This window comes from Prunus mume, linkage group LG7, assembly GCF_029339155.1.
Source record: "Prunus mume cultivar Tortuosa linkage group LG7, ASM2933915v1, whole genome shotgun sequence".
In the NCBI taxonomy this organism is placed as follows: domain Eukaryota; kingdom Viridiplantae; phylum Streptophyta; class Magnoliopsida; order Rosales; family Rosaceae; genus Prunus; species Prunus mume.
Genome location: NC_142704.1, coordinates 19602222 through 19625994, shown reverse-complemented (window position 1 = coordinate 19625994; position 23773 = coordinate 19602222). Strand labels below are relative to the sequence as shown.

The following is a 23773-nucleotide window of genomic DNA, read 5'->3' as shown; positions in this document are numbered from 1 at the left end:
TCATAGTTACTTTCCTAGCATTACCAAATATGGAAATGAATCTTCCATTTCCCATCACTTGGGAAATATCATGGAGAAATGATTTCCCCTTAAATTTGTTCTATGAACCAAACGAGGCCTAAAGACATATCATCTTTACTTACTTGGAAAGGGTGAGAGGAATGGGGTCCCATTTCTGACTATTCCTTTGTTTACTTGCATGTTGGGAATGAAAAATTATGCGGGACTCACATGTAATCATGATTTTAATTCTTGATATAAGGCAATTGCATTTTGAATGAGGGAGGTGGTATTGATCATGGATGAATCGGAATGGACATTTTTTACCTAAATTACCCTATTATATTTTATGAAAACACCAAAAAACAAGTTGCTACCATTTTCTTTGAACCTAAGGGCTCATTTAGGAGTACGTTTGTGCTAAAAGCGCTTCTAAATGGGTAAAAACACTTCTATCTTTTAAAAATTATGTTTGGCAGAAATTGTAAAAGCGCTTTGGTGTGGGATATTCAAAAGCGCTTGAAGTGGTTTTTTAAGAAGCACTTGAGAAATGCTTCTTCATAGAAGTCCTGCCAAGTGAATACACGGGAAACACTTGGCTCCCTTTAATGAAAATTTCAAAACACCAAAAATAACCCTATGTAATTTTCTAAAACGCCAAAATACCTTCATATGTTCTATCGCTCGCTTCGCATCAGACTCCATCGTGTTATTTCTCTCTCTTGGCCTCATGGTTTCTTTCCGGGTTGAAGATCTGACTATCAATTGAAGGCCATGGCCATCCTTGCTTCTCATGCATATCGTAATCTAACCATTAAAAACCATTTGGGTATTCTTTGTTTTTGGATTTCCTTATCTGAGTTCTCTAATTGGATATGTTCTTCTATGATTTTTTATTATTTGGATGAAACTGGATCTTCTCTGCCTTGAAGTCCTTTTCATGTTTTTGAATTTTTTATTTAGTGTGTACGAATTGAAGTCTTTTTCATGGTTTTGATTTTTTTTTTTTTGAAATTTGTATGCATGGACTTGTCAATTTCTTTTTGTTTTGTTTCATGAGTAAAATTTGCAGTGGGCTTGATTGAATTAACAGTTTCATACGTTAATTTGGGTCAATCTGTATTGATTTGTTCATTTGCAAACTATCTGGAATTAATGCAGCCAAAAGGGTGTTCATAACAAGCTGGAAAGCTGGAAACGTATTGTTTTTAAAATAATTTTTCAGTTTTGGGTTAAGAAACTGTAGTGCCATTGTTTTATACTGTTTCTGAAAACAGTATATGGAAATATTTTTGGAAACTAGAGCCTAAGAAATGCTTTGTAAGTGGGGTATGTGTTCTCAAACCAATTCTTTAGGAAGAAGGAGATTTGCTATACTAGTTGTCATTATATTCTCAAACCAAGCGTTTGGAAACTCCTGACCCAACCAAGAAGATAAAACAATGGAATTGGTGGAATTGAACAAAGCATTCTCAAATTGCATGGTCAAACATTCAATTATTTATCTGATATGTGATTCTAAGGTTAGTTGTTTTTTCAATGTAGCATTATGATAATCAATATAGGTCTACTGATTTTAACAATGCTGCAAATCCCAACCCTGTGACCCCATTGTTACCTGATTTCATAGATCCATCTCTATGTTATCTCCTTAATTAACTACTAAGGATTTGGTCTTTTGCAGGGATCCATCTCTATATAATTTTTATTTCCTATGTTTATTATAGTTTTTTGGGATTCTTTAAATTATTTTAAAGTACTTTTAAAAACGCTTTTACTGTGTTAGCCAAACACTCAACAATATATCAAAAGCGCTTTTATATAGTGTAAAAGCACTTTTAAATGTGACATCCAAACAACAAACTACTTCTTTGAAGAAGCGCTTATGTGATAAGTGCTATGGGCATAAGCGCTAATGACATAAGCGCTTCGGGAAGAAGCACTCCCAAACGAGTCCTAAATATATTTAACTTAATTATATATATTTAGATATAGGAAGTAATAATTAAACTTATAAAACATGGTTATTTTTATGATTATTAAATTGGATTTATCATTACCATATAAAAAGTTCGTTAAAAAATTTTGTTTTTGTAAAAAACAGGTTTATTATTATTAGATTACACAACTTTTGTCATTTGTTCCATGCAAATATATATATTTTTGTTTAAAACAAAAACTTATCATTTGAAAAATTGTGTAAGTAGTTGAACAATTTGAATTTATTTTGCAAGGGCATTTTGGTAATCAAATTGGTTTTGATTACGATTCTTAACAATAGTAAATGGTTTTAATGAGAATCAGTTTTGTTTTCATTTCGATTCCTAACAATTAATAAACAACTTAATTGGAATGTTTGACTCTGATTCTTAAATACTCCAATTCATGTTTATCTTGATTCCTTATTAGTAAAAACATACCCTAAAAGTTATTGATAGAGACATAATTTAAAGATCACCATTATGAATGCTCTAAATTAATAGAGTAAGGATGGTCAGATCCAACAACTCTCCCCACAATTCTTAGACTCTTCTTTTTCGATTCATGTGAGGACCAAATAGATGATGCAGGGCTCAACCTATAATCTTAGGTGTGGGAGGAAGCACTTTATTACTAACTAGACCTATAATAAGTCTCATCACAAGGATGAAAGACACCTTTGTCATTTACTCGTTTTGAACAACTTAGATTGAAATAGGTGTACATTGTCTAACTTCTAATTTGTCCACACAACTTGCATTCATTTCTTCTTCTAATCTAACTAATGCCTTCTCGTTCTATGTTTTTACTTAATTAATGAGGGACGAAGAATTGAAATTTGAGAGATCTACCAACTTTGGAAAGAAAAGTTCTATTCACAACTAAAAGAGCTCATTGGTTATCTTTTACTACTTTAATTGCATCATTTTTGCACATGCATTTGTGTACGTGCACAAGCCCTCAATTTTTTTAATGATAATTCTAATTCAATTGATTAGCACATTAAAATTATACTCAAATTACCCTTTGGAATTCTTAAAATATCCCCCTAACCACTTTTTTTATTATTTAATTTTTTAATATGGTAACCATGGTCACCTAGTGTTGTTGTTTTTTTTTTTTGGATACGATCACCTAGTGTTGTTGGCCATGACAAAAACTAACACATTAGGCTGTGATAATTAAGCATGAACCAAAAATCATTCAAACTGATCAAATTAAATCAATTTGAGCAATTTGTCCAGTGTTTTACTTTAAAAAACTGGTAATATTGGACTGAAGGAAACCAAATCGCAAGTAATTTGGTTCGATTCGGTTTGATCTATTTGAAAACTTTGAACCGAATCAAACCATCGATATTATTATTATTATTATTTTAAACTATTGCAATTTTACAAGTTTATTTCATTTGACACAATAATTGAACTGGCTGGAGTGATAAAAAATCTAAAACTCACTCAGGTTGGGAAGTGAACATCAATTTCAACGTTGGGCTTGATGGATGACGAGAAGTGAACATCAAATTCTTTTTGTTATTTTAAGTAATCTTATTTAAGGACAATATCATAATTAAAAGTGGATGTGTTTGCTAATTATTCATCGTCTAATACACGTTTGCCCTGTCAACCAAGAAACCCATAATTCCTTTTTTTTTTTTTTTTTATTTTATAATTTTTTATTTATAATAATTCTGTCCAAAGGAAAAAAAAACCCAAAAGAAAAGGAAAAAAAAAACAATAACAAATGTCCCTCCTTCTCAACGTGTTGAATTAGTCTCCCAACCCTTTGAATTCATCGTCAAATTTGAATCAAATTTCGTCAACGTTCCGTCTAAATCCCGATGGGGAAATGGAATTCCAATTCCCCAAACTCGTAGTAATTTTTTTTCTGATTTCCATGGTTTGATTCGTCTGTAAGGTCATACAAAGATCAGGAGCAGCAGCAGCAGCAATGGCGTGGAACGCGTTCAAGCTCTGTACGGCTCTGCGTGCACTCGGCTACATCATGGTCCTCGTGGTTCTCGTCATAGTCGGGCTCACCTACTACGCCGTCGTTTTGGCCAATTATTTGCCTGCTATCCTTGGCGGAGGCCTCAGTGCCGTCATTGCCTTCCCTCTCTTGATCTTGTTCCATTTTCTGGTAATTCCCATTCCCCTTAAGTTTTTATCATTTTAAATTTTATGTTTAATTCAATTTGATTGGTTGTTAAATGCTCAAATTTTTTTCTCTCTCTAGAAATTATATGCATACATAAGTTCACATACGCATAGGTGATATGCAGATATTTGTAGTTGTATATTGAGCTATAAAATAAACAGAAAGTAAAATGCTTTGAAATTTGTTATTGATGTTTTTAGCCAAAGACAAGCACTTGGGTAATAAAGCTAGTGACTTGAGTTTTCAACTCTCAACAAGCTGGGTACTTGGCATTTATTGGACATTTTCTTTGCTACTTTGAATTAGGGGGAATGTTATTTCTAAAGGTGAAGTTATTAGGAGAAGATTGAATCATGAATGTGAGGGTTGTGCTCGTAATTAAGAGGATTGTAGTTTGTACATTGCTCTTATCTTAATAAGTTTTTTGCTGTGGCAATAAAGCTTTCCGTTGGGAAATGTTATCGCTGGAGATTTTGAATTGCTTGGGGAAATCTTATTGATGCATGTGAGTGTCGTAAATTGCTCTGGTGAGAGTAACAATTTAAACGCTGCCCATTTTATTCGGAACAAGCAATTATAATTGGAGCTTTTAGAATTTCTTATTCTGTTTTGAGATTTTGAATTTTCCCATTTTAAACACTTCAAATTAAGAATGGTGACAAATGTAACATTGTAAGTATTGAGTTTGGTTATGTAGTTGGTGATGCTGTTGTGGAGCTACTTTAATGTTGTTCTAAATGATCCTGGGGTTGTTCCACCGAATTGGAGGCCTGCAAACGATGAGGAGGGAGGTGACGGAGCCCCATTGGTGGGATCGGACCAATCTACACTGGTCAGTGACCCAGCAAATCAAAAAGTACGGTTCTGTCGGAAGTGCAACCACTTTAAACCACCTCGATGTCATCATTGTTCTGTTTGTGAGTACTTTTGAATCAAAGTTCTCTCTTTTGAATATGTATATCTGGTGGTATACAAAGAATGGAAGGTTCATTGTTTCATTTGTGCATTTGGTCTTAGGTGGGAGGTGCATATTGAAAATGGACCATCATTGTGTGTGGGTGGTCAACTGTGTTGGGGCATTGAATTACAAGTACTTCCTTCTCTTCTTGGTATGTTAGCGCACTATGTTAGTATTGAAATATTTTGAGCGTACACTTCTGTTGACTGGCGAGATAAGCGGTATCTACTCAAACTAAACTAGAGCTGATTTGATGAATGACTTGCTATGTTTGTTATTTTTTTGCAGTTTTACACATTTCTTGAGACAACTCTCGTCACTTTATCATTATTCAAGTATTTTATGGCATTTTTTACTGAAGAAGAGGTAATTGGAACACTGGGCACTGTCGCAGCGAGTTTTATCACATTTGGTAAGTTTCTAGATGGCCAGTTTGATTTTTCCATTTTTCTTTTCTGAGAAAAAAGAATCTTGGTATCATCTGTATTTTCAAATATCTGTAATTTCCATTTTCAGTTTTGAACTTCGCATTTGCTTTGAGCGTTTTTGGCTTCATGATCATGCACCTATCACTGGTAGCGTCCAATACCACCACTATTGAGGTGATGGCTTTTGTTATACTTTAAAAAAAAAAATTACTAATAGCTAGGCCTTACTGTATCTCTCACATGAGATTCTTGATTGCTTCAGGCATATGAGAAGAAAGCCACTCCTAAATGGCAGTATGACCTTGGTCGGAAGAAAAACTTTGAACAGGTTTACTTTTTGTTCTGTCTATTTTGGTTTTTTGTGTGGGCAGGTGTGTGTTGAGTAAATATTATAACTATCGCATTCTCATATTTTGATTGTTTTGCTAGATTCTTTGCCTTCCCTAAGCTTTTCTTAAGAAAAAAAATTCTTAGAAGGAAAACATTAATAAGAAAAGTACCGTCATATCCTCATGTTTAAGGTTAGAATGTAAGCTGGTACCTTCAGCTCATTTAACAGATATTACTGATATGCAACTCCATATGCTCCTGCCGTAATTAGTTCCAACACTCATCTCCTCATGCTAAAGTTAGCCCTATCCTGGCAAAATAACCCAACTTATACATCATTATAATAATGCAATATCTGAACCTGGCTTATGTCCATGAGGATGAATGAACTCCCCCTGTACCAGCCCAGCCCCCCTTTTCTAGGTGTATTCTATGCCTTGAAAACATGAAATCAGATCATTTTAGCAGATCCAACCCCCATAAATCACTTCAAAACCTTCATAGATGACCAGAGCTGAAAGTATACTTTGCTTGTGGTGGAAGTAGTGCTGATTTATTTTTTCCTTTAATTATATGCAATATACTTTCTGTAAGCTTGTGATTAAATTGGAAAGTTATATTACAACCTAACTGATCTAGTTGAAGTTCTGATGCAAGATGTAATGCACAGAAGAATACGTTGTTGCTTGTTTGTTCTGGTGAATTCACCATTTATTTTGTTAGGTGTTTGGGACGGATAAGTGGTACTGGTTCATCCCTGCATATTCGGAGGAGGATTTAAGACGGATACCAGCTCTTCAGGGTATCGATTATCCAACAAGGCCTGAGTTGAATGCACTCCAGCCGATATAAGTATTCATGGCGGCAAACGGACAAATTTGCAGTTCAAGTTTTGCAGCTCATCAATTCTGCATTAACCTGCATGCACAGGCATGAACTCAGGTCAGGCTTCTGCTTGGGAGACATCATAGCTGGAGTTTTGAAGGATGGACTCAATTGGCGAATTTTCCTTGTATGAGAATGCAGAATGTCATTTATAGGTGATGTTGTCAACGTCAATAGTTCATTTATACTCGCTATAGAAGCTGGGGTTTGCAAAGGTGCATGGATTCGTCAGTCGTTATACGTTTCGTATAGAGATGTAATGTGTTAATATCAGAAGGAATGTGAGCATTTTATCATACAACTTGTTTTGTGATTCATGTCTTCGTTTCCAAGTTTTGTTTGCCTTTGCAGGCTTGTTGATCCTGTAAAATTTTGAAGTGCCACTGATTAGGGAAGGTCGTACGGAAAAAGCTATCGTTTTACTTGTGGTCATTGTTTTGTTAAACTTCTGTTTCCTTAACTTTATGTCTAAGACGTTTCAAATTTGGCATTTATTATCAATTAAAAAACATTGATCATGCTTAATACTATCACATTGTTAACGGGCAACCCAACTATGGTGCCATTAAGTGTTAAAATATGATACCTTCAAAAATTAACCTAGCTATTGGTTGGCACCTCTCTTTCAAATTTGGGTACAAATTCCTAAATGTTGAAAAATATTTCAAGATAACATTTTCTTTCTTCTATGGAATTCCCACATTCGAATAAATTTTCCGATAAAAAAAAAACACTAGTACTTGACATCGGTGAATACCCTAAAGCAAAGTAGCCTATTAATACAAACAAAAGACCCAATGTTTAACAAAAAGCCCATTTGCTTAGGGAACCACCTTGCCCATATAAAACCTAAAAAAATAACTCACAAAAGTCTTAGCCCTTTTGAAAAAATAAAGTCACATGAGGAAGGTTGGCAGATTCATTGAGCAAAGTTGCTGGGAGGTTCCATCACATGCAGGGAGTAAGTTCGAAGCTAGAGACGCTCAAAGAACCAAGGAATACTAGCCTGCAGATTGTCAAAGGCACCCTTTGGACCAGCATATATTTTCACTTCCTTTCCTTCATTAGATTTGACCAAAGAAGGAGGAAGGAAAGAAGAAAAAACAGTAGACAAGAATGGAAGTTTGAGCAATTTTGCAAGAAAGGGGGCATTGAGCTCCCAAATTTCCTGAATTCATGCAAATAGACAGATGCAATTTTTGCCAAGATAGGGAAGTCAAAGAAGAGGAGGAGAAAGGAGGAAAAAGCTTAGCCAAAATGGGTAGAAGCCATTAGGGTTTCTTGAAAAATGGTGGTTTCTAGCGGCTATAAATTAAGGCTTATCCTACCTAACGAGAGCAACTCAGATTCAAAGAGCAAGCCTTCTCTCTAACTTGCAAAAACCCAGCAACCTCGTGCACTGTTCATTTTCTTCTTTCTGCTCTTCATTTTCTCTTTCCTTAGCCAAATCCCTCACAAAACATCTCATTTCTTACCTTAACACTTCCTTTTCTCATAAAGCAAGCCTAAATTCTCTCTAGGTGCTAAACTCATGTTGATTTTGCTCCCATGCCACATGCCACTCACGCTGAGCTAAAAAGATTATCTGTAAGCATGCCAAAACCACCTGTAAGCAACCATTGTTTTGGTTGATAAAGGTAACCAAAATATTCCTAAGGCTTTGCTGCCCTTTCGAAGTATTTTTGGGGCTTAATTTTCGAACCCATACAAAGGGGAGTCTTTTCATCGCCCTTTGACCAATTATAGCTGCAAGAAGAAAAAGTTCCCTACAATAATATTAATAAATAAAATACATGTATTATAACAAAATGTAACATCTCACATCGACCAACAGAGAGGGGGTGATGTGTCTTATATGTATATGACCGCCTCCATCTAGCATGAGGCCTTCGGAGCTCTGGCCGAGTCATGGGAACTCCGAAGTTAAGCGAGTTGGGGGCCAGAGCAATCTCAAGATGGGTAACCCATTGGGAAGTTGCTTGTGAGTTCCCAGAAACAAAACCGTGAGGGCAGAGAGGGGCCCAAAGCGGACAATATCGTCTACGGAGTGATCTCAAGATGTGACAAAAAATGAATTCAAAGCACTAAATAACAATCATAAGGCTATCTCCAGTCATGGTAGCCTAGGATTATAATTTTGGGAGATTCACTATTATACCCAATATAGGGGCCCAAATTATAAAGAAAAACATATATAAAATGGACTTTAGAAACACACCCAAATCTCATTTACAACATAACAAAGAGGACTTTCAACTTCTTATAAATTACAAAATTGCCATCGATTTTTTAAAACAAGTCCAATCCTAAAACCCCATTAAAAAACCCAAAACACTAAATAGAGTATAAAAGTAATTTAATAATTAAAATTAAATTCAATAAGCCCAACTTTCATTTTTTGAATTTTTTGTGTGTTTGTTTATAAAAATTAAATGGTGTAAGGTTATCTATATCATTAGTATTAAGAATGGGTATATAACTAAATATCTCTATAATTTTTGCCCTCCAAAATATTAATTTTAAAAAAAAAGTATATGGCTAAATTTTTTCATCTCCATATTTTATTATTTTGAGAAAAATTATGGTATAAAAAAAAAATCCATTCTAATCTTTTGGGCCCCGCAAAAAAAAAAATCAAGCTATGGCCTAGCGACACGTATCATGCCGCCAACAGTGATGTACAGACGTCTGATGACTATACTAAGACTTTCCATCAAATTGAACTCTCAATTTCTCTCTCTCTCTTTTCCCCCTTTGGTGAGTCGGTTAAACCAAACGCAGCAACGCTATTAACTTTGTGGCACCTGGAAAACCCCTTCATCAAAGCATTTCGTGCTGAGGCGATTAGGGTTTTCTCTGGTTCCGATTCAGTTCGCTCCAAATTTCTATTTTCTTTTCCGAGGTACTCATTTTTTAAAATATTTATTTATTTATTTTACTTTTGATTGCAGAAAAAACGAAAAAAAGCAAAAGAAGAAAAGATTCTATTTTATGATCATTGAATTGATGTGTAATAATTTGTTGTAGATTGTGATCCATTTTTTTGTTTGATTCTTACATGAATTTAGGGATTTACTTTGCTATAGTTGCAGGAAAAAGTTTCTAGGATTGGTTTTTATTGGGAAATATTATTGCAACGTATGATTTTTCGTGTTTTTCTTATTGCGTGGCTATTAGTAACATAGTTTCGAATTAAAAAACGATGCATGATCTTTTGATTATGCAAATTTTTATACCATGCTTGAGAAATTGTCTGCATCAATCAGTGGTGATTTGGTCTTCTATTTGCTGTCTAAACCACTTGCTTCTTGGACTCTTTAGTTTTAAATTCGTTATAGTTTAATTCTGAATTTCAAGTTTTATGACTGTAGAGTGTGGAAGGTACTTCTTACCATATATTTGTTAAAGTTTTGGTTTGCCCCTTTTTATTTTTCAGGGGTTGTAGTGGTTAGAAGATGCAGGGGGGCAGAGGCGGTCCAGGTGGCAGGAGTCCTTTCCCTGATTTCAATGATCCTTTTGCTGGTTTTGGGGGCTTTGGTGGATTTGGGGGTCAGAGGAGTTTGATTTCTAACCTTTTTGGAGGAAGGGATCCATTTGATGACCCTTTTTTCACTCGCCCATTTGGAGGTATGTCCCCTTTGGGAGGTATGTCCCCGTTGGGAGGTATGTCCCCATTTGGAGGTATGCCCTCGTTTGGAGGTATGCCCCCATTTGGAGGGATGTTGGAGTCGAGTTTTTTTGGTCCAGGTGGAGGCAATTTTCCAGATATGCAGCCAACTGGGTTCATTGAGCATCAGGCGCCAGAGCCTAAGAGACCAAGGGGCCCAATCATTGAGGAAATAGACTCTGATCATGAAAATGAGGATGCTGATAATGAGAAAAAAGAAAATCCTCGAAAACGCAGTGGACCGAGCAATGAACCTTATGTTGAGGATCCTGATGATGAAGTTGAAGGTAAGATGTTTTAAATAGTTGGTTGCTATTGACCTTGGTAATTACTGAATGTTTTTATCTGAGACTAAATAATTAGGAATGCTTTTCCCCCTTTTGTGCAGAGAAGAGCAGCAAGCATTTGCAGCATAGGGACAACTATAACCGGTATAACGCTATGCAATCCCAGCCTCAAGCTCAAAGCTTCACATTTCAGAGCTCCAGTGTCTCTTATGGTGGTGCCAATGGTGCATATTATACTTCATCCAAGACAAGAAGGATGGGGAGTGATGGGGTAAGTAATTGTGAAAGGTTCTCAATTTTTTTCCTTTCTCAGTAGTCATGTTTCTAATTTGCACTTGTTGTGTGAGCAGTTGGCTTTTGAGGAAAGTAAGGAAGCTGATACTACTTCTGGGCAGGCAACACACAGGGTATCTAAGGGGCTCCGCAATAAGGTATGTTTTGGGTGCCATCTAGTTTTGTTGCTGATGTGTCTTTTACTTTTTGGATTCGAATCTTGGATCATCAATTTCATGATGTCAGTAGAACACTTACATTTAGGATTCTCCTTTTAGGGCCATTCAATTACTAGGAAGCTCAAAACAGACGGTAAGGTGGATACAATGGAAACCTTGCATAATCTTAACGAAGGTATGTAAACTTTATATGCAATGCTGTGCTTGTGCAAGAAGGTGTATAGAGTTGTTTTGGTATATAAACTAACTTGGAGCATCTGATTGGGAAATTTTAGATGAGATTTCTGGTTTTGAAGAAGCATGGAAAGGAACTGCTCAAAAACATTTGCCTGGATGGACTGATAAATTTGGTGGTTACGAAAATCTAGGTGAGTTTGTAATGTTGACTTTTGACTCTGATATGAAAAATGGGTAAATATCATTTTTGCAGTTTGGTGTTGGCTAAGTATTGTGTGTATATGAACCTTCTGTTGACTGTATGTACCATTAAGTTGCGGATAATTCATTTTTGGTTCCTTAATGAATTCTTAAAAAGTTCTTGCAGCTTTTTCAGTGCCCGTGGGTCTATTTATATCTGTGTTTTGTAAGAGTTTCTTGTCTGGCTCATTTCTTTTAGGAACCTTAACTAATTTTTAGGATAATGAGAGTGGTGGTTGTGCTTATATGCTACAGCATGCATACTGGGGCATGAACCTTTGTAGGAGAGCATATACAGCTAGTGTGTTAAGTTTTATTGAATGTCTTGCCCTTTGGTGTGATACTTATTGGTAAATGCAGAAGTATGTTTCACTAAACTATACTTGGAAAACTGCCCGCTTTGTTTAGATAAATGTGAGGTTGTATGCTTTAGCTGAATGGATGTCAAGGTTAAGAATGAAAATTTCAACACACTATCTTGTCAAGGATGCCAACATCACAAATGAACCAATGATTGACATTTTTTATGATTTTAATTCTTTGTGTTTTATGATTTGGTTGGTACCAGGAGCTAGCAGCAGTGGACGTGAGGAGGCTAGTCGGGGAGGTTGGGCGCTTCCTTCCAACGAGAGTTCACAGAACCCTGGAAATATGATGTCAGATGCCAAAGAGAAGGCAGGATCTTCCCGCTCGAACCAGTCTGGTAGGAAGAGAGCAGATGTTAGGGATAAGAATGGTTATTCCCGTGGGAAAGCGAGAGATTAGAGCTAGCACAACAGGGCTTATTATGTCTGTCTTCCGATCCTTGTTTTTATCTCCTAGTAGCATATTTTGAGCTCATAGCGGCAGGACGTCAGATGGTAGTAGTGTGCTCTTGTATACTGTTTATTTTAATTGATGCCATTTGAAATGGGATGATGGTTCTGTAGGCTTTAATATCCATCGAATGCCCTTGAATCTTGATTAAACGGCGACTTAACTGTTGCGGATTCTTGTAGTAATGCGAGCTGAGGTTTTGTCGCCAGTTCTTGATGCATTTTAACGTCAATTCTTTATTGGCATCAAATTCCTGACTTCCCGCGTTTACTATAATTTGCAAAAGTTGTGACTTTCGTCCGCCAAAGGTTTGTTGATCTACCAAGGGAAAGACAATGAATTCTACATTTTTTTCTTCTATATTTTGGTAGGGTTTGAAAAATTATTATATGCTCTTTACAGTTTGGCTTTACATGCACGCTCAAATTCCAAAAACACCAAATCAGTAATAAACATTTTCAATGTAAAAATTGAGAGCCATACTATTTTACATCAGAATCATGGGAACGGGATCGAACTCGAGGGCAAGGGGCTGATACACTAACTTAGCAAACATTTCCCTATAGGATATGTATATAATTCCGTACTCAGTTTGGACTGATGATTTAGAGCCTCACTAAGACCCAATAATGTTGTTAGTATTATTATTTTTCTAATGTCGTGCTCTAAATTCCTCTAAAAATAAATTAAAAATGAAGTGCTCTAAACCACAAAAACCCAGACCCAATATTTTAATCCAGAGAACCCAAAGACAAAAGGCTGACCAGAAAAAAAAGATAATTTAAATTTAAAACGTATTTTAGGGTTTTCTTTACAGCGAAAATGGCGGTTCTTAGAACGACAACGAACATGATTCTCAGACACATCCTTCAACCATACCTGTCATTTCCTCCATCAATCCATACGACTCTGCTTCGCTCCTCCAATGGCGGAATCAGAATCGGCAGTGTCCGGTGCGCCGCGTCGAATTCGGGAAGTGGCGGGAACAAGGTGTCGGCTCGGCTCTCTCAGGTCAACCAGCTCTTGCAAGCAGCCGAGGAGCGAGCTCTCTCCGCTGACACCCAGCCCCCTCCTAAGATCACTTTAGGTCTCTCACTTACTCTAAATATTTTTCCAAATTTGCATAATTTTAAAAAAATAAATTTATAGCATTATAGTAGTGACTCACTAGATTGAGGTACTGTAGATTATATCATAATTTCTTCCTTGATTCGTTTAATTAAGGAGTTCATGGTACAAAATTACTAGTGTAAAACAGAAGGTTTGCATTTTCTGTGTTGTAGTGTTATATTTTAGCGTTCACATAAACCATGGATTTATTTGATCAATTGTTTTTTTCTCCATATATGTATGAAGACCATGTAACTGTGAGTTTTGCAAGAAGTGGGGGACCTGGAGGTCAGAATGTCAACAAAGGTTTGTACATGTCTTTCTGTCTTCTTTGCGGGTTGGATTTTTTCTTCTTTTAACTTGTTAATGCCAAATTGTTGCTAATTTTGCTATTGATTTTACAGTGAATACCAAGGTGGACATGCGCTTCAATGTAGAAAAGGCGTATTGGCTAAGCGAATGGATCAGGGAGAGGATTTTGCAAATGGTTTGTGGCTGTCATTTCTCATGGCCTTTTGTTCTTGATGAATAAGAAAAGCAAGAATTTCTGTCTAGGGAGGAGGGAAGTAGTGATCATTACATACCCTGTCATAGGTTTAAGATAGAGCGGGCACATAGAAGGGACCTCAGATGAGGAAATCCCTGCACTAGAATGTGCCTGGTTTGAAAGAGAACTGATTCCTTACCTATCAATATCTCATTTTGACTGGACATAGAGGACACTTCAAAATATCTGGATAGGAGAATTTTTTCAGTTCATCATTTTGCGAACTGATGATGTGCTAAGAGGCCTCCCTGTTCTCTCATCAATCATAATGGTTATTGGTTTTCTAAAACTCTTGCAATCTGTCATGTTTACAACTGTATGCAGGATTATCGTGATTGTTGTGGTTTCCATTTTTGTGTGAATAGCTGCTCGAATATTTTATCTCATAATCTCTTCTTCATTTGTCTTGTTTATGAACAGGAGAAGAATCGGATTAACAAGGATGGGGAGCTTGTGATTTCTTCCACAAAGACTCGAACACAAAAGTAAAATTCTTTCCTCTTCTTTTTAAATTATCAATTTTTCTTTGTTTTTCCAATGCATTGGGTTTTGATGCAACCATTCTTCCTCAGGGGTAACATTGAAGATGCTCTTGAAAAACTCCAGGTACTAATAAAAATCAGTATTTCTCTTTCTGTTCTTGTGGAATGATATATTATGGCCAGTGCTTTGATGCTTAAACATAAGTGGCTCAATTTTGGGAAAAGCATGTGCCTTGCTTTTGGCCATTCCCAAATGATTCTAATAAATTAGTGAAACAGGCAATCATTGATGCTGCTTCTTATGTCCCACCTCCTCCCTCAGAAGAGCAAAAGAAGAAGATTGCTAAAATGTGAGAACTCTTTATCTTGTGCATTCGCAAATGCTTTACCTTTGCTTTTGCCAACTGTCTCTCCACAATATCCTTTGTATTGTAAATTGTCCTTGTGTTCTGGATGGTGCGGGATCTGATTTTGTCTCAGCTATTGCCTCTGTATTTTGCAGGGCTGCTATTGGCGAACAAAAACGCCTTAAGAGCAAGAAGGTTCTTTCAGACAAAAAATCATTCAGAAGAAGTCGAGACAGTTGGGACTGACCTACTCTACGTATGGTCAGACTCACAGTTTGTTGAGAATTTTTGTATATGTCGGTACGCTTCACTCACAATTCAGTGATTTATCATTCATTTGGTTGTTACTAGTTTGTTTTGCTGACTAAAATATCTTTCCTGCACTGCATCTTTACACTTTTATCTATGTAGAGGAGAGGTCGATGCATTTGCGATTCCATGATCATATGGAGAAACAGTTCAAGTGATGGAATTTAATCACACCTTGGATTCAAGAGCAGACTGCTGAAAATACCAATTGTTGGACAGAATTAGTTCTTTTGATGTAAAATGACCATATGTCTATAGGCTTTCAAACAGAAAACATGATGACTGTTACTGGATGTACACAGATCAACTAATAGCTGCTCTGAAGATAACTCTTTTGTCACATTGTATGACATTCTCAATGTTTAGCGCTTTCTATTGGCATTGGTTGTTAATTGGTTTGCTAATCTGTACCCATTATTTTGTTTTTTGAGAGCGGAAAGACAGTTTTGAATTGATTGTGCAAAATGTTCTCTCTCTCTCTCTCTCTCCAATGTTCCAGAATCGAATTAAACGCCTCAAAGGACATTATTGAAAGAAACAAAGTACTGAAATTAAAGTCATGTGGGGTATTGATTTTGGTTGTTAAATGATGAGGCATTTCTGATTCATTTTCACGAGAATCCAACTACGTACAAGTTTAACCAAACACAAAGGAAAAAGAAAAACAATTGGGTCCAAGAGACAAATATGTACGTACACAATTGGGTCCACAGCAAAACTATGTAAAGACTAAAAAAACAAACAAAAAAATTCTGTTCTTTCAAGCAAATCACTTTCTGATAACATGTTCTTCCCCAGATTGTTGATCAAAATGCTTAACCCATCTATTCTCCCCCTTGCTTGACCCTAAATTCCCTCCACTGCTAGACACATGAGCCATATCCAGACCCTTCCCTACAGGCAAAAACACAGACCTAACCACACGTCTTGACCCACAATCAACAACACTTCTCCATCTGAAACTAGAAGCACTTCTTGAATTAGCATTTTTGCACACCAAAACTGCGCCCCTAGGGCTCAGCCTTGCCTGCCTCAAAACCCTAGCAAAGTCTTTGCGCTTAGAATCCACCACCAGAAAATCTATCCCCACAAGCCCGGCCATCACCTCCTCTGGCTCCCCAACAAGAACCTCCGGCGCCATCCCTGCCTCTTTCATTGCTGCCACAAATTCCGACCTTGACTGCTCATCTGGGACTACACACACGTGCCGTGCGCACGTGTGGCGGCTGGCGATTTCAAGCCCGATGCTTGTTGCAGTGACCCCTCCTTGCGACCATGTCTCAACGATGAACTCTGCGTTCCACCCGGCAGCCATGGCTGAAATGAGCTCTGCAACCCCAGATTCATGAAAAACCTCACACTGCAAACAAAACCCAGATCATAAGAATCAAGAAAAACAAACGAAACCCTATAAATTAAATTCATCGGCCATGAAATCAACTAAAAGCAAGAAACTTTTCAAGAAAGAATTGCTCACAGATCGAACGGTGTCGATGTAGGCCTTTGTTGCATTCTCGGGAGACCAAATCAGCTTCATTTCTGCCCAAATTCTCCTTCTGATTCTTCTGATTGTTGTTCTTCTTCTTCTTCTTCTTCTTTTCGCTTTTGCTCAATTGGGGGGCTCTCCTTTTTTTTCCCTCAATTGGGGTTTTTTTCCTATTTTGACTCAAATGGGTTGTTGTTTTTCTTCTCCCTATATCTGTCCTCCTCTCTGTTTTGAGGAAATGCTTTTCTTTGATGGCAAGCTAATAAAATCTGGGTTGTAAGAATGACAGTCCAAGTTGGCCTTTTTATTTGAGACGCAGACAGCAAAAGGTCCTACAAGAGGTTCTCGTGGACCGTTGACATTGCGCCCCTGCCGCGCATGACCAACGTGTAGATTGGTATTACATTTTTGCAATACAATGGATTTGGGTGTCTTTGTTTTTCCAACTGTTTTTGTTTATACACATCACACCAACCTGGTTTTCTGTGTCATTTCCATTTTAATCCCTTTAAAATATATATATATATATATATATATATATATAACGTATTAGTTGGAACCAAAGGTTTTGCCACTTGGTCACAAACCCATTTCTCCTGCCTCCATTTCTTCCTAATATTATGGGATTGAGTAATCGCTACACTTGCCAAAACTTTTTATATCCGATCAGAAGTGTTTCATATGTTCATATCCGGATTCATTTACGAGTTTCAAACGATAATTGTTTCATTTGTTAATATCTAAGTTCCTTTTTCATCTTTCGTCCAGTTGTACAATATCCAAAAAAGAAAAAGGAAAAGGAAATAGAAATCCATCATTTTGCTTTAGAAATATGTATCTGGCAATCTTTGATTATTTTCTCATTTAAAATGATGGCATCACCACTAATCACTAATGCCTTAAATCTTAATGCCTGCCCCCACACACCCACAGCCCTCTTATCACAAACTTGATTTTATATATGAAAACAGGAAACTTTATACTTGTACGGCACTAAAACGCTGTTTCTCTTTCTATTGTCAAATACCATGTTGATAAAACAAGTGTTTTTTTTAATAAAAATTTTAAAAATAACAAATTTGATTAGATATTGAACCCATGAGTTTACAATTGTTTTAAATTTTCAACGGGTTGTTAAACCTCCCAAATTTCTAACACAATTTGACCCACAAAACAAAATATAAATGAAAACACACACCAAGTTGCCTCAGCCAGCCATGATGGTACTAATATCCACTCTCATTTAACAAGACAAACAAAAGATAATGTAAAAAAATTAAAGAACATAGGATTTTAGTTAGGCGCCGTGGTTTTTCTCTTTATATAAGCGATAATCTAAATTATTCTAGTAATCTATAGAAAGAGGGGCTCGAACTTGAGAAAAATGTAGTTACAATGAGAATAATAGTGTTTGGCTATCCCAATTAATAATATTATGTCACATGCAATTCTAATTCTAATTACACACGCATGTCATAATTATAATGTTATCGGATGAAAATAATAAAATAATACTATAGAGAGGATGATGAAGTCACTGCGTCGGTAACCTGTGAGCGCGATGAAGTCACCGCGTCCGTAAACGGCTGTGTACGAAAACGAAGAAGGGCTAAAGTCAACGTCCTCCACCTGCCTTTGACGTCAAATCTTTATCACTTCATGCTTATTGGGTAGTGTGGCTGCCACGTCAAAAGTGGACCAGTTCTCTCTGCTGAAGTTGATAAAACAAGCGTTGGTTTTTATTTGATTAGATATTGAACCCATGAGTGCAAAATTGTTTCATATTTCAACGGTTGTTAATCCTCCCAAATTCTAACGCAATTTGACCCACAAAACAAAATATAAATGAAAACATACACCGAGTTGCCTCAGCCAGCCATGATGGTACTAGTATCCACTCTCATTTAACAAGACAAATAAAAAATCATGTAAAAAAAATTAAAGAATTTTAGCGAGGGAAGGAGGGTGGTTTTCGTTTTTATATAAACGATAATATAAATTATTCTAAGTTAATTTAATCTATAAAAAAAGGGACTGGAATTTGAGTTAAAGGGGATAATCTTACTCTTGTGATCTATTGGTCTAACCCACGTATAATGCATCAGAGATTGTGGTTGTGTAAGAAAGTCTCTCCATAAATTAGTTTGTCCTTTGAAGTATGCAAGGCAGAGAAGTGCAAGTGTGAAATTACTGAAATAAGGAGAGAGAGGATGATGAAGTCACTGCATTCGTAAAGTAAGAGAAAAACATAGTTGCAATGGGTATAATATTATTTTGCTATTCGATTAATAACGTTATGTCATAGCATTATTGATGGAGAAAAAGCAAAATAATGCTATAGAAAGGATGATAAAGTCACGGCGTCCGTAAAGGGCCGTGTACGAAAACCAAAAAGGCCAACGTCAACGTCCTCCACCGGCCTTTGATGTCAAATCTTTATCACTACATGCATATTGGGTGGTGTAGAGTGAAAAAGGTCTGCGCTGCGCGGGTGGTGAAGGGTTTGGTTTTCTACTTGCATAGCATTGCATTCAATCCAAAGGCTAAACTGCTTTTGTGTACTCAATTTATTTTCAAATAAGGTGTCTGGATTCTCTGTGAAAAACCATGGCTTATTTTTCAAGTAGAAAAATTCTTTGTTTCCGAACAATCTTGAACCAACACAAAGGCGACAAGCCGGAGAATTTGATTCAAGGAAGGCCAACTCTCTAGATGTTCTTGAACCAGAAAGGAAAAAAAGGGACCATTGAAACTTCTTTTTCGTGGGCGTAGAATTATTCTCTCCAAACCTTTGTTTGTCTTTGTCTTCTTCAGTAAGTCTCCCCGAATTTACATATTTACCTAATAATAATAATAATAAAATAAAAATTCATTTATGTGAGAAAGAAAATTAGGTCATTTTTCAAGCTTGACCATTTAAAAAGAAGATATATGATTAGCACAACTTAAAGTCGGTTGCCACCCAATTAATTAGGTGAACTTTTCTCCAAATTTATAATTAAACAATAGAAGACATAACTTGGAGCACAATCAAATATAAGATTCCGCTAAGCACAGTAACTTGGCTAAGGATGCTCTTTTAGTCAACTCTAGGGTGATATGACCTCTAATATTAAATTAATCTCATGATTAGTATATGAGAGATAATCTAATCTTGTCCTTTTTAAAATTTATTCTGGGCCTCCTAATCAAAGATTTAATCTGGTGTTGATTTTCTCGTGATCATTTTCTTTGTTTGTATCTCGTGATCATTGATAGACCAAGTTAATGACTAAGGTGGGCTGTAGCCTAGGGATGTTTTTGGGTGGAGAAAAAAAAATCAAACCTATATATTTTGCTTGTTTTAAATAAAACCCAGTATGTATTAATCTAATAAAGTCCAAAAAAGTTCAATTGTTTATGAATTTAGTTGCAATGCAGCAATAAAAATACATATTGAAATAGGTACACTTTCAATTTTGTTGTTGATTATATTTTTATTTTGATAATATCTCTTTATTTTGTTGTTGCATTTAATATGTATTTGTTTTATGTTAAATTTTATTAAAAATTAGTCAATAAAGTTATGAACTAACGTGTGATTTAATGTATAATTTTTACAAAGTACTATAGAAAACAAAAAATGTTCATTAAATTTTACCATAAACCTTTAGTTAGCCCACCTGTTGAAAAGTTTCTAATTCCGCTCTTGCTCGTGATAGTATTCACGCATAACATTTTTATTCTTCAGAGATGACACTTATTTCATATTTTTTCACGTTTGAATTATGAGTTGACCGTTTCAGGCTTATATGATCTTATCTTGCTTCTATGGTTTTGAATAAAAGATCTTTCTCAAACAGAAAAATATATTAATCAGTCAAACTATAATCATATTTCTTAGAGGTACTAAATACAACTCATATTCCATATAGATTTTGGTGCACTGATCATCATCCAAGTCATCTACTAGGAAATCGATATCCATTCCGCAAAATACGAGTCCACCACGCACATTACATACATGGTCGCACATAAAACATGATCACAACTTGATATGCTTCCAAATATATCTTCTTCTTTTTTCCCTCTAAATATGAACGATGGAACAAGGTCTTATAGTTCAAGTGGTTAATAGCATTTACCTTTATATTCAAGGGCTTAGATTCCATTCTCCCTCCAATATCGCTTGTTTTAACAAACAAATAAATAAAAACCATGGGCTTGAGAAATGAGGTCTGAAGAATAATCCTAAAGAAGCCCAGTTTGAACAGAGGTTTGACTTTTTGGGAGTAATATTACAGCCCAGTTATCCTGATCACCACCATAGACCTTTATCTGTCTCACTCTAAAACCCAAAACCCTTTAAACGTGATCCATCTTCTTTCCCACTCCAGGTCAATAATCCCCAATCAACACCCGCCATCTGCCACGGCACCTAACCTGCAAACATCACTTATAGCTCACTCAGGACTTTCATCGAACACATACAAATCACCACCTTAAATTACAAACAACCGCCTAAAAGTACACGTGGCAAAAGCCCAGTACGCCTACAAGCACACGCGGCACCACCACCAGCGTAGCTCCCTCCTTCATCATCGTCAGAGCTCCTTCTCCAGAGCCACCCAGACTTACACAGACGAAGAATGCACCGTTTCAAGCTCTCCCTTCGGTTCCCCAAATCCATTTCCTCCAGTTACAGAGCCATCCACGACAAAACCCAGTTCGATAATGCTGGGCCCGTGGCTTCGGTCCTCAAGTCCCGGGCGGTGGTCCGGTTCCGAGGTCCAGACACGGTCAAGTTTCTTCAGGGTCTGTTGACCAACGATGTACGGAGGTTCGGTGAGGCCGTGGGTGAAAAGACCTCGACTTTGGCCACGCCCAATTTGCCAACTGCGTCGGAAGCGCCCATGTACGCCGCGCTGTTAACCCCCCAGGGGAGGTTCCTGTACGATTTCTTCTTGTACGCCCCGCCCAGGCCCGATACCAAGCTTGATAAGACCGGGTCGGGACCCGGGCCCGACCCAGATGAAGCGTTGGAGCTCTTTGCGGACGTGGATGCTTCGGTTTTGGATGAGCTCTTGAGCACCTTGAAGAAGTGAGTTATTTGCGCATCACATTCTCTCTAGCTTAGCTTTGCTTCTCTTAATGGCGCTAACTTTGATGTTGGTTTTGTTTGAAAACGCCTTTTCTTTTCACTGTTGGGTTTTGTATAAGTTTTCAAGTTTTCATCTTTTGGGGTTATTAAATTAAAATTTTGATGGAAATGTGCTATAAATGGATCATTTCTTTTATCTCCAACCTTGCTTTGTAACTAAGGAAACTCTGTCAAGGGGGTTTACCACCAGTTGTGGTTTCTTCATTATCAAGTTTTTGTAGTCTCTTGCTACATGCTCTATATGTGAACATTAGTAACTGATTAAGTAACAAATAAGCAATGCCATTTGTGCATCTCATGCTATGTAGGGACGCTGCTGTTGCTTAGTCTTGCTTAAATGGTTTAGAAATAAGATTCAAGCCATTGGTTTAATGTCTCTGTATTTTTACCCTCCCATGTCTGCCTTTCTTCAAAAATTAGACTGACCAAGTCTTCAAGATTGCTTTGAGAAGCAAATGTCTCCTTTCCTTTGTGTTACTCTGTGAATTTTGTAATACGGGTTGGCTTCTGTTTCTTTAATATTATTATTTTTCCTTGGCAGATATCGTTTGAGGTCTAAGGTTGATATCGAGAATATGGCAGAAGAGTTATATTGCTGGCAGCGTTTTGGGGGAAACCTCTCTGAAAAATCCTCCTCTGTGGAAGAACCGGAGGCTGCTAGTGTTGGCTGGGGTGCTGGTGTTGATCCTGCAGGAATGTCAGCTTCACATGGGGGTCCTCTTGGATGGCAGTGGTTTGAGGATCCTAGATTGGATTGCCTTGGTTTTAGGGGGATCTTCCCATCTAATACTACACGTGAGTTTTTAACCCTTTGCTACATTTGAGCTTTGAATGTGTTTACAGCTTCCCAAACTCCATGTTGATTGAGCTGCATATGTTTATTTTTATTGCAGCACCTTTGGTTGAAGCTGACAAAGAAACAGATGACCAGAATTACCTTCTATGGAGAATAGAGAACGGAGTTGCAGAAGGCTCAACTGAGATCCCAAAAGGTGCATCTTTACTTCCTCTTTGATGGTATACGTTGGCTTTTCAGTATTTGCAGACCATCTATGTTACAATACAATATTCTTTTGTTCTCAATTTACTTGGTAAATTTTTGAAAAACTTTTTCAGTGTTGATGGCAAGTTATTGTGCTTCAGTGATTCTATTGTGTCCTGGAGTTGTCTAGAATATTAAGTCTCTATATTTTACTGGTATGCTTGTGTTTTCCCATATCCTGCTTCTTGTTCTGTTTAAAGCAAGTCTGAACTTGTTATTACCATGTCTAGGTGAGGCAATTCCTCTTGAATATAACCTGGTGGGTCTCAATGCAATTAGCTTTGACAAAGGGTGTTATGTGGGCCAAGAGCTTGTAGCTCGCACACACCACCGAGGGGTGATTCGCAAGCGCTTGCTTCCTTTAAGATTTGTGAAGGACAGTGGAGAAGGTACTCCACCTTCTAAGTGAACTTTCGTGCTTTTATTTGCCCAGTATATCCCAACTTAACCTTTCTGTTCTTTCAGAAGCGGAGCAGGAAGTTGCCCCATGTTCCGAAGTGATAGATAGTGTATCCAAAAAGAAGGTCGGTACCATCACCACTCAACTTGGTTGTCGTGGGCTGGGTGTCTTGCGTTTGGACGAAGCCTTCAAGGGATCAAATACATTGACCATACAAGGACAGAAAGATATAAAGGTTGAGGCTATTAGACCACATTGGTGGCCTGCTGAATGGCTTCAAGAGCCTCAACATCAAAGAGCAGTTGTTTAGAATGATGTTCTCTGTGTTGACAATGATGTATTTCCATACATTCATTTATACGTTTGTTTTGTTATGTTTTTTTTTTTTTTTTGTTGAAAGAAAATAAAGGAATGTGTTTCGAGAAAGATGATGTTGTATATCTAGTTTTCCCATTGATAGAACAAAAGGCGTTTTAAGACAGTTATGCCAAAAGTTGAGTTGATTTCTAACTCACTATGAGGAAACCACGACA

At 36.9% G+C, this 23773-nt stretch overlaps 5 protein-coding genes across 5 annotated transcripts; 4 read left to right on the top strand and 1 right to left on the bottom strand.

The window, feature by feature from the left end:
- Positions 1-3779: 3779 nt before the first annotated feature.
- Positions 3780-7055, top strand: LOC103337269 (putative protein S-acyltransferase 14). Its single transcript, XM_008240428.2, has 7 exons — positions 3780-4119; positions 4835-5054; positions 5155-5246; positions 5384-5507; positions 5612-5697; positions 5786-5851; positions 6577-7055. The coding sequence occupies exons 1-7, from the start codon at positions 3931-3933 to the stop codon at positions 6703-6705; spliced, it is 906 nt and encodes a 301-aa protein (XP_008238650.1). The 5' UTR covers positions 3780-3930; the 3' UTR covers positions 6706-7055.
- Positions 7056-9442: 2387 nt separating this feature from the next.
- LOC103337315 (glycine-rich protein) lies at positions 9443-12585 on the top strand. The gene is made up of 7 exons (XM_089041373.1): positions 9443-9640; positions 10175-10692; positions 10794-10963; positions 11043-11123; positions 11244-11319; positions 11420-11512; positions 12130-12585. The coding sequence occupies exons 2-7, from the start codon at positions 10194-10196 to the stop codon at positions 12324-12326; spliced, it is 1116 nt and encodes a 371-aa protein (XP_088897499.1). The 5' UTR covers positions 9443-9640; positions 10175-10193; the 3' UTR covers positions 12327-12585.
- A 507-nt stretch (positions 12586-13092) lies between these two features.
- Positions 13093-15576, top strand: LOC103337267 (Class I peptide chain release factor). Its single transcript, XM_089041374.1, has 8 exons — positions 13093-13464; positions 13734-13793; positions 13892-13974; positions 14455-14519; positions 14607-14640; positions 14796-14866; positions 15019-15163; positions 15275-15576. Exons 1-7 carry the CDS (start codon positions 13200-13202, stop codon positions 15107-15109), a joined length of 669 nt encoding a protein of 222 aa, XP_088897500.1. The 5' UTR covers positions 13093-13199; the 3' UTR covers positions 15110-15163; positions 15275-15576.
- A 169-nt stretch (positions 15577-15745) lies between these two features.
- LOC103337266 (ankyrin repeat/KH domain protein (DUF1442)) lies at positions 15746-16857 on the bottom strand. The gene is made up of 2 exons (XM_008240426.3): positions 16650-16857; positions 15746-16532 (listed from the first exon to the last, which is right to left on the bottom strand). The coding sequence occupies exons 1-2, from the start codon at positions 16707-16709 to the stop codon at positions 15942-15944; spliced, it is 651 nt and encodes a 216-aa protein (XP_008238648.1). The 5' UTR covers positions 16710-16857; the 3' UTR covers positions 15746-15941.
- A 4153-nt stretch (positions 16858-21010) lies between these two features.
- LOC103337265 (Glycine cleavage T-protein family) lies at positions 21011-23768 on the top strand. The gene is made up of 5 exons (XM_008240425.3): positions 21011-21738; positions 22340-22593; positions 22692-22790; positions 23071-23229; positions 23306-23768. The coding sequence occupies exons 1-5, from the start codon at positions 21287-21289 to the stop codon at positions 23548-23550; spliced, it is 1209 nt and encodes a 402-aa protein (XP_008238647.2). The 5' UTR covers positions 21011-21286; the 3' UTR covers positions 23551-23768.
- Positions 23769-23773: the final 5 nt, after the last annotated feature.

Bases quoted from the DNA above. Each gene is read 5' to 3' on its own strand.
- LOC103337269 (XM_008240428.2), top strand. From the start codon at position 3,931: ATGGCGTGGAACGCGTTCAAGCTCTGTACGGCTCTGCGTGCACTCGGC. The intron at 5,698-5,785 runs GTGATGGCTTTT...TGATTGCTTCAG, and splicing joins CCAATACCACCACTATTGAG to GCATATGAGAAGAAAGCCAC. The intron at 5,852-6,576 runs GTTTACTTTTTG...TTATTTTGTTAG, and splicing joins GGAAGAAAAACTTTGAACAG to GTGTTTGGGACGGATAAGTG.
- LOC103337315 (XM_089041373.1), top strand. From the start codon at position 10,194: ATGCAGGGGGGCAGAGGCGGTCCAGGTGGCAGGAGTCCTTTCCCTGAT. The intron at 11,124-11,243 runs GTATGTTTTGGG...TTCTCCTTTTAG, and splicing joins CTAAGGGGCTCCGCAATAAG to GGCCATTCAATTACTAGGAA. The intron at 11,320-11,419 runs GTATGTAAACTT...GGGAAATTTTAG, and splicing joins CTTGCATAATCTTAACGAAG to ATGAGATTTCTGGTTTTGAA.
- LOC103337267 (XM_089041374.1), top strand. From the start codon at position 13,200: ATGGCGGTTCTTAGAACGACAACGAACATGATTCTCAGACACATCCTT. The intron at 13,465-13,733 runs GTCTCTCACTTA...ATATGTATGAAG, and splicing joins CCCTCCTAAGATCACTTTAG to ACCATGTAACTGTGAGTTTT. The intron at 14,641-14,795 runs GTACTAATAAAA...TTAGTGAAACAG, and splicing joins ATGCTCTTGAAAAACTCCAG to GCAATCATTGATGCTGCTTC.
- LOC103337266 (XM_008240426.3), bottom strand. From the start codon at position 16,709: ATGAAGCTGATTTGGTCTCCCGAGAATGCAACAAAGGCCTACATCGAC. The intron at 16,533-16,649 runs GTGAGCAATTCT...TTTTGTTTGCAG, and splicing joins ACATCGACACCGTTCGATCT to TGTGAGGTTTTTCATGAATC.
- LOC103337265 (XM_008240425.3), top strand. From the start codon at position 21,287: ATGCACCGTTTCAAGCTCTCCCTTCGGTTCCCCAAATCCATTTCCTCC. The intron at 22,594-22,691 runs GTGAGTTTTTAA...TTTTTATTGCAG, and splicing joins CTTCCCATCTAATACTACAC to CACCTTTGGTTGAAGCTGAC. The intron at 22,791-23,070 runs GTGCATCTTTAC...TACCATGTCTAG, and splicing joins CTCAACTGAGATCCCAAAAG to GTGAGGCAATTCCTCTTGAA.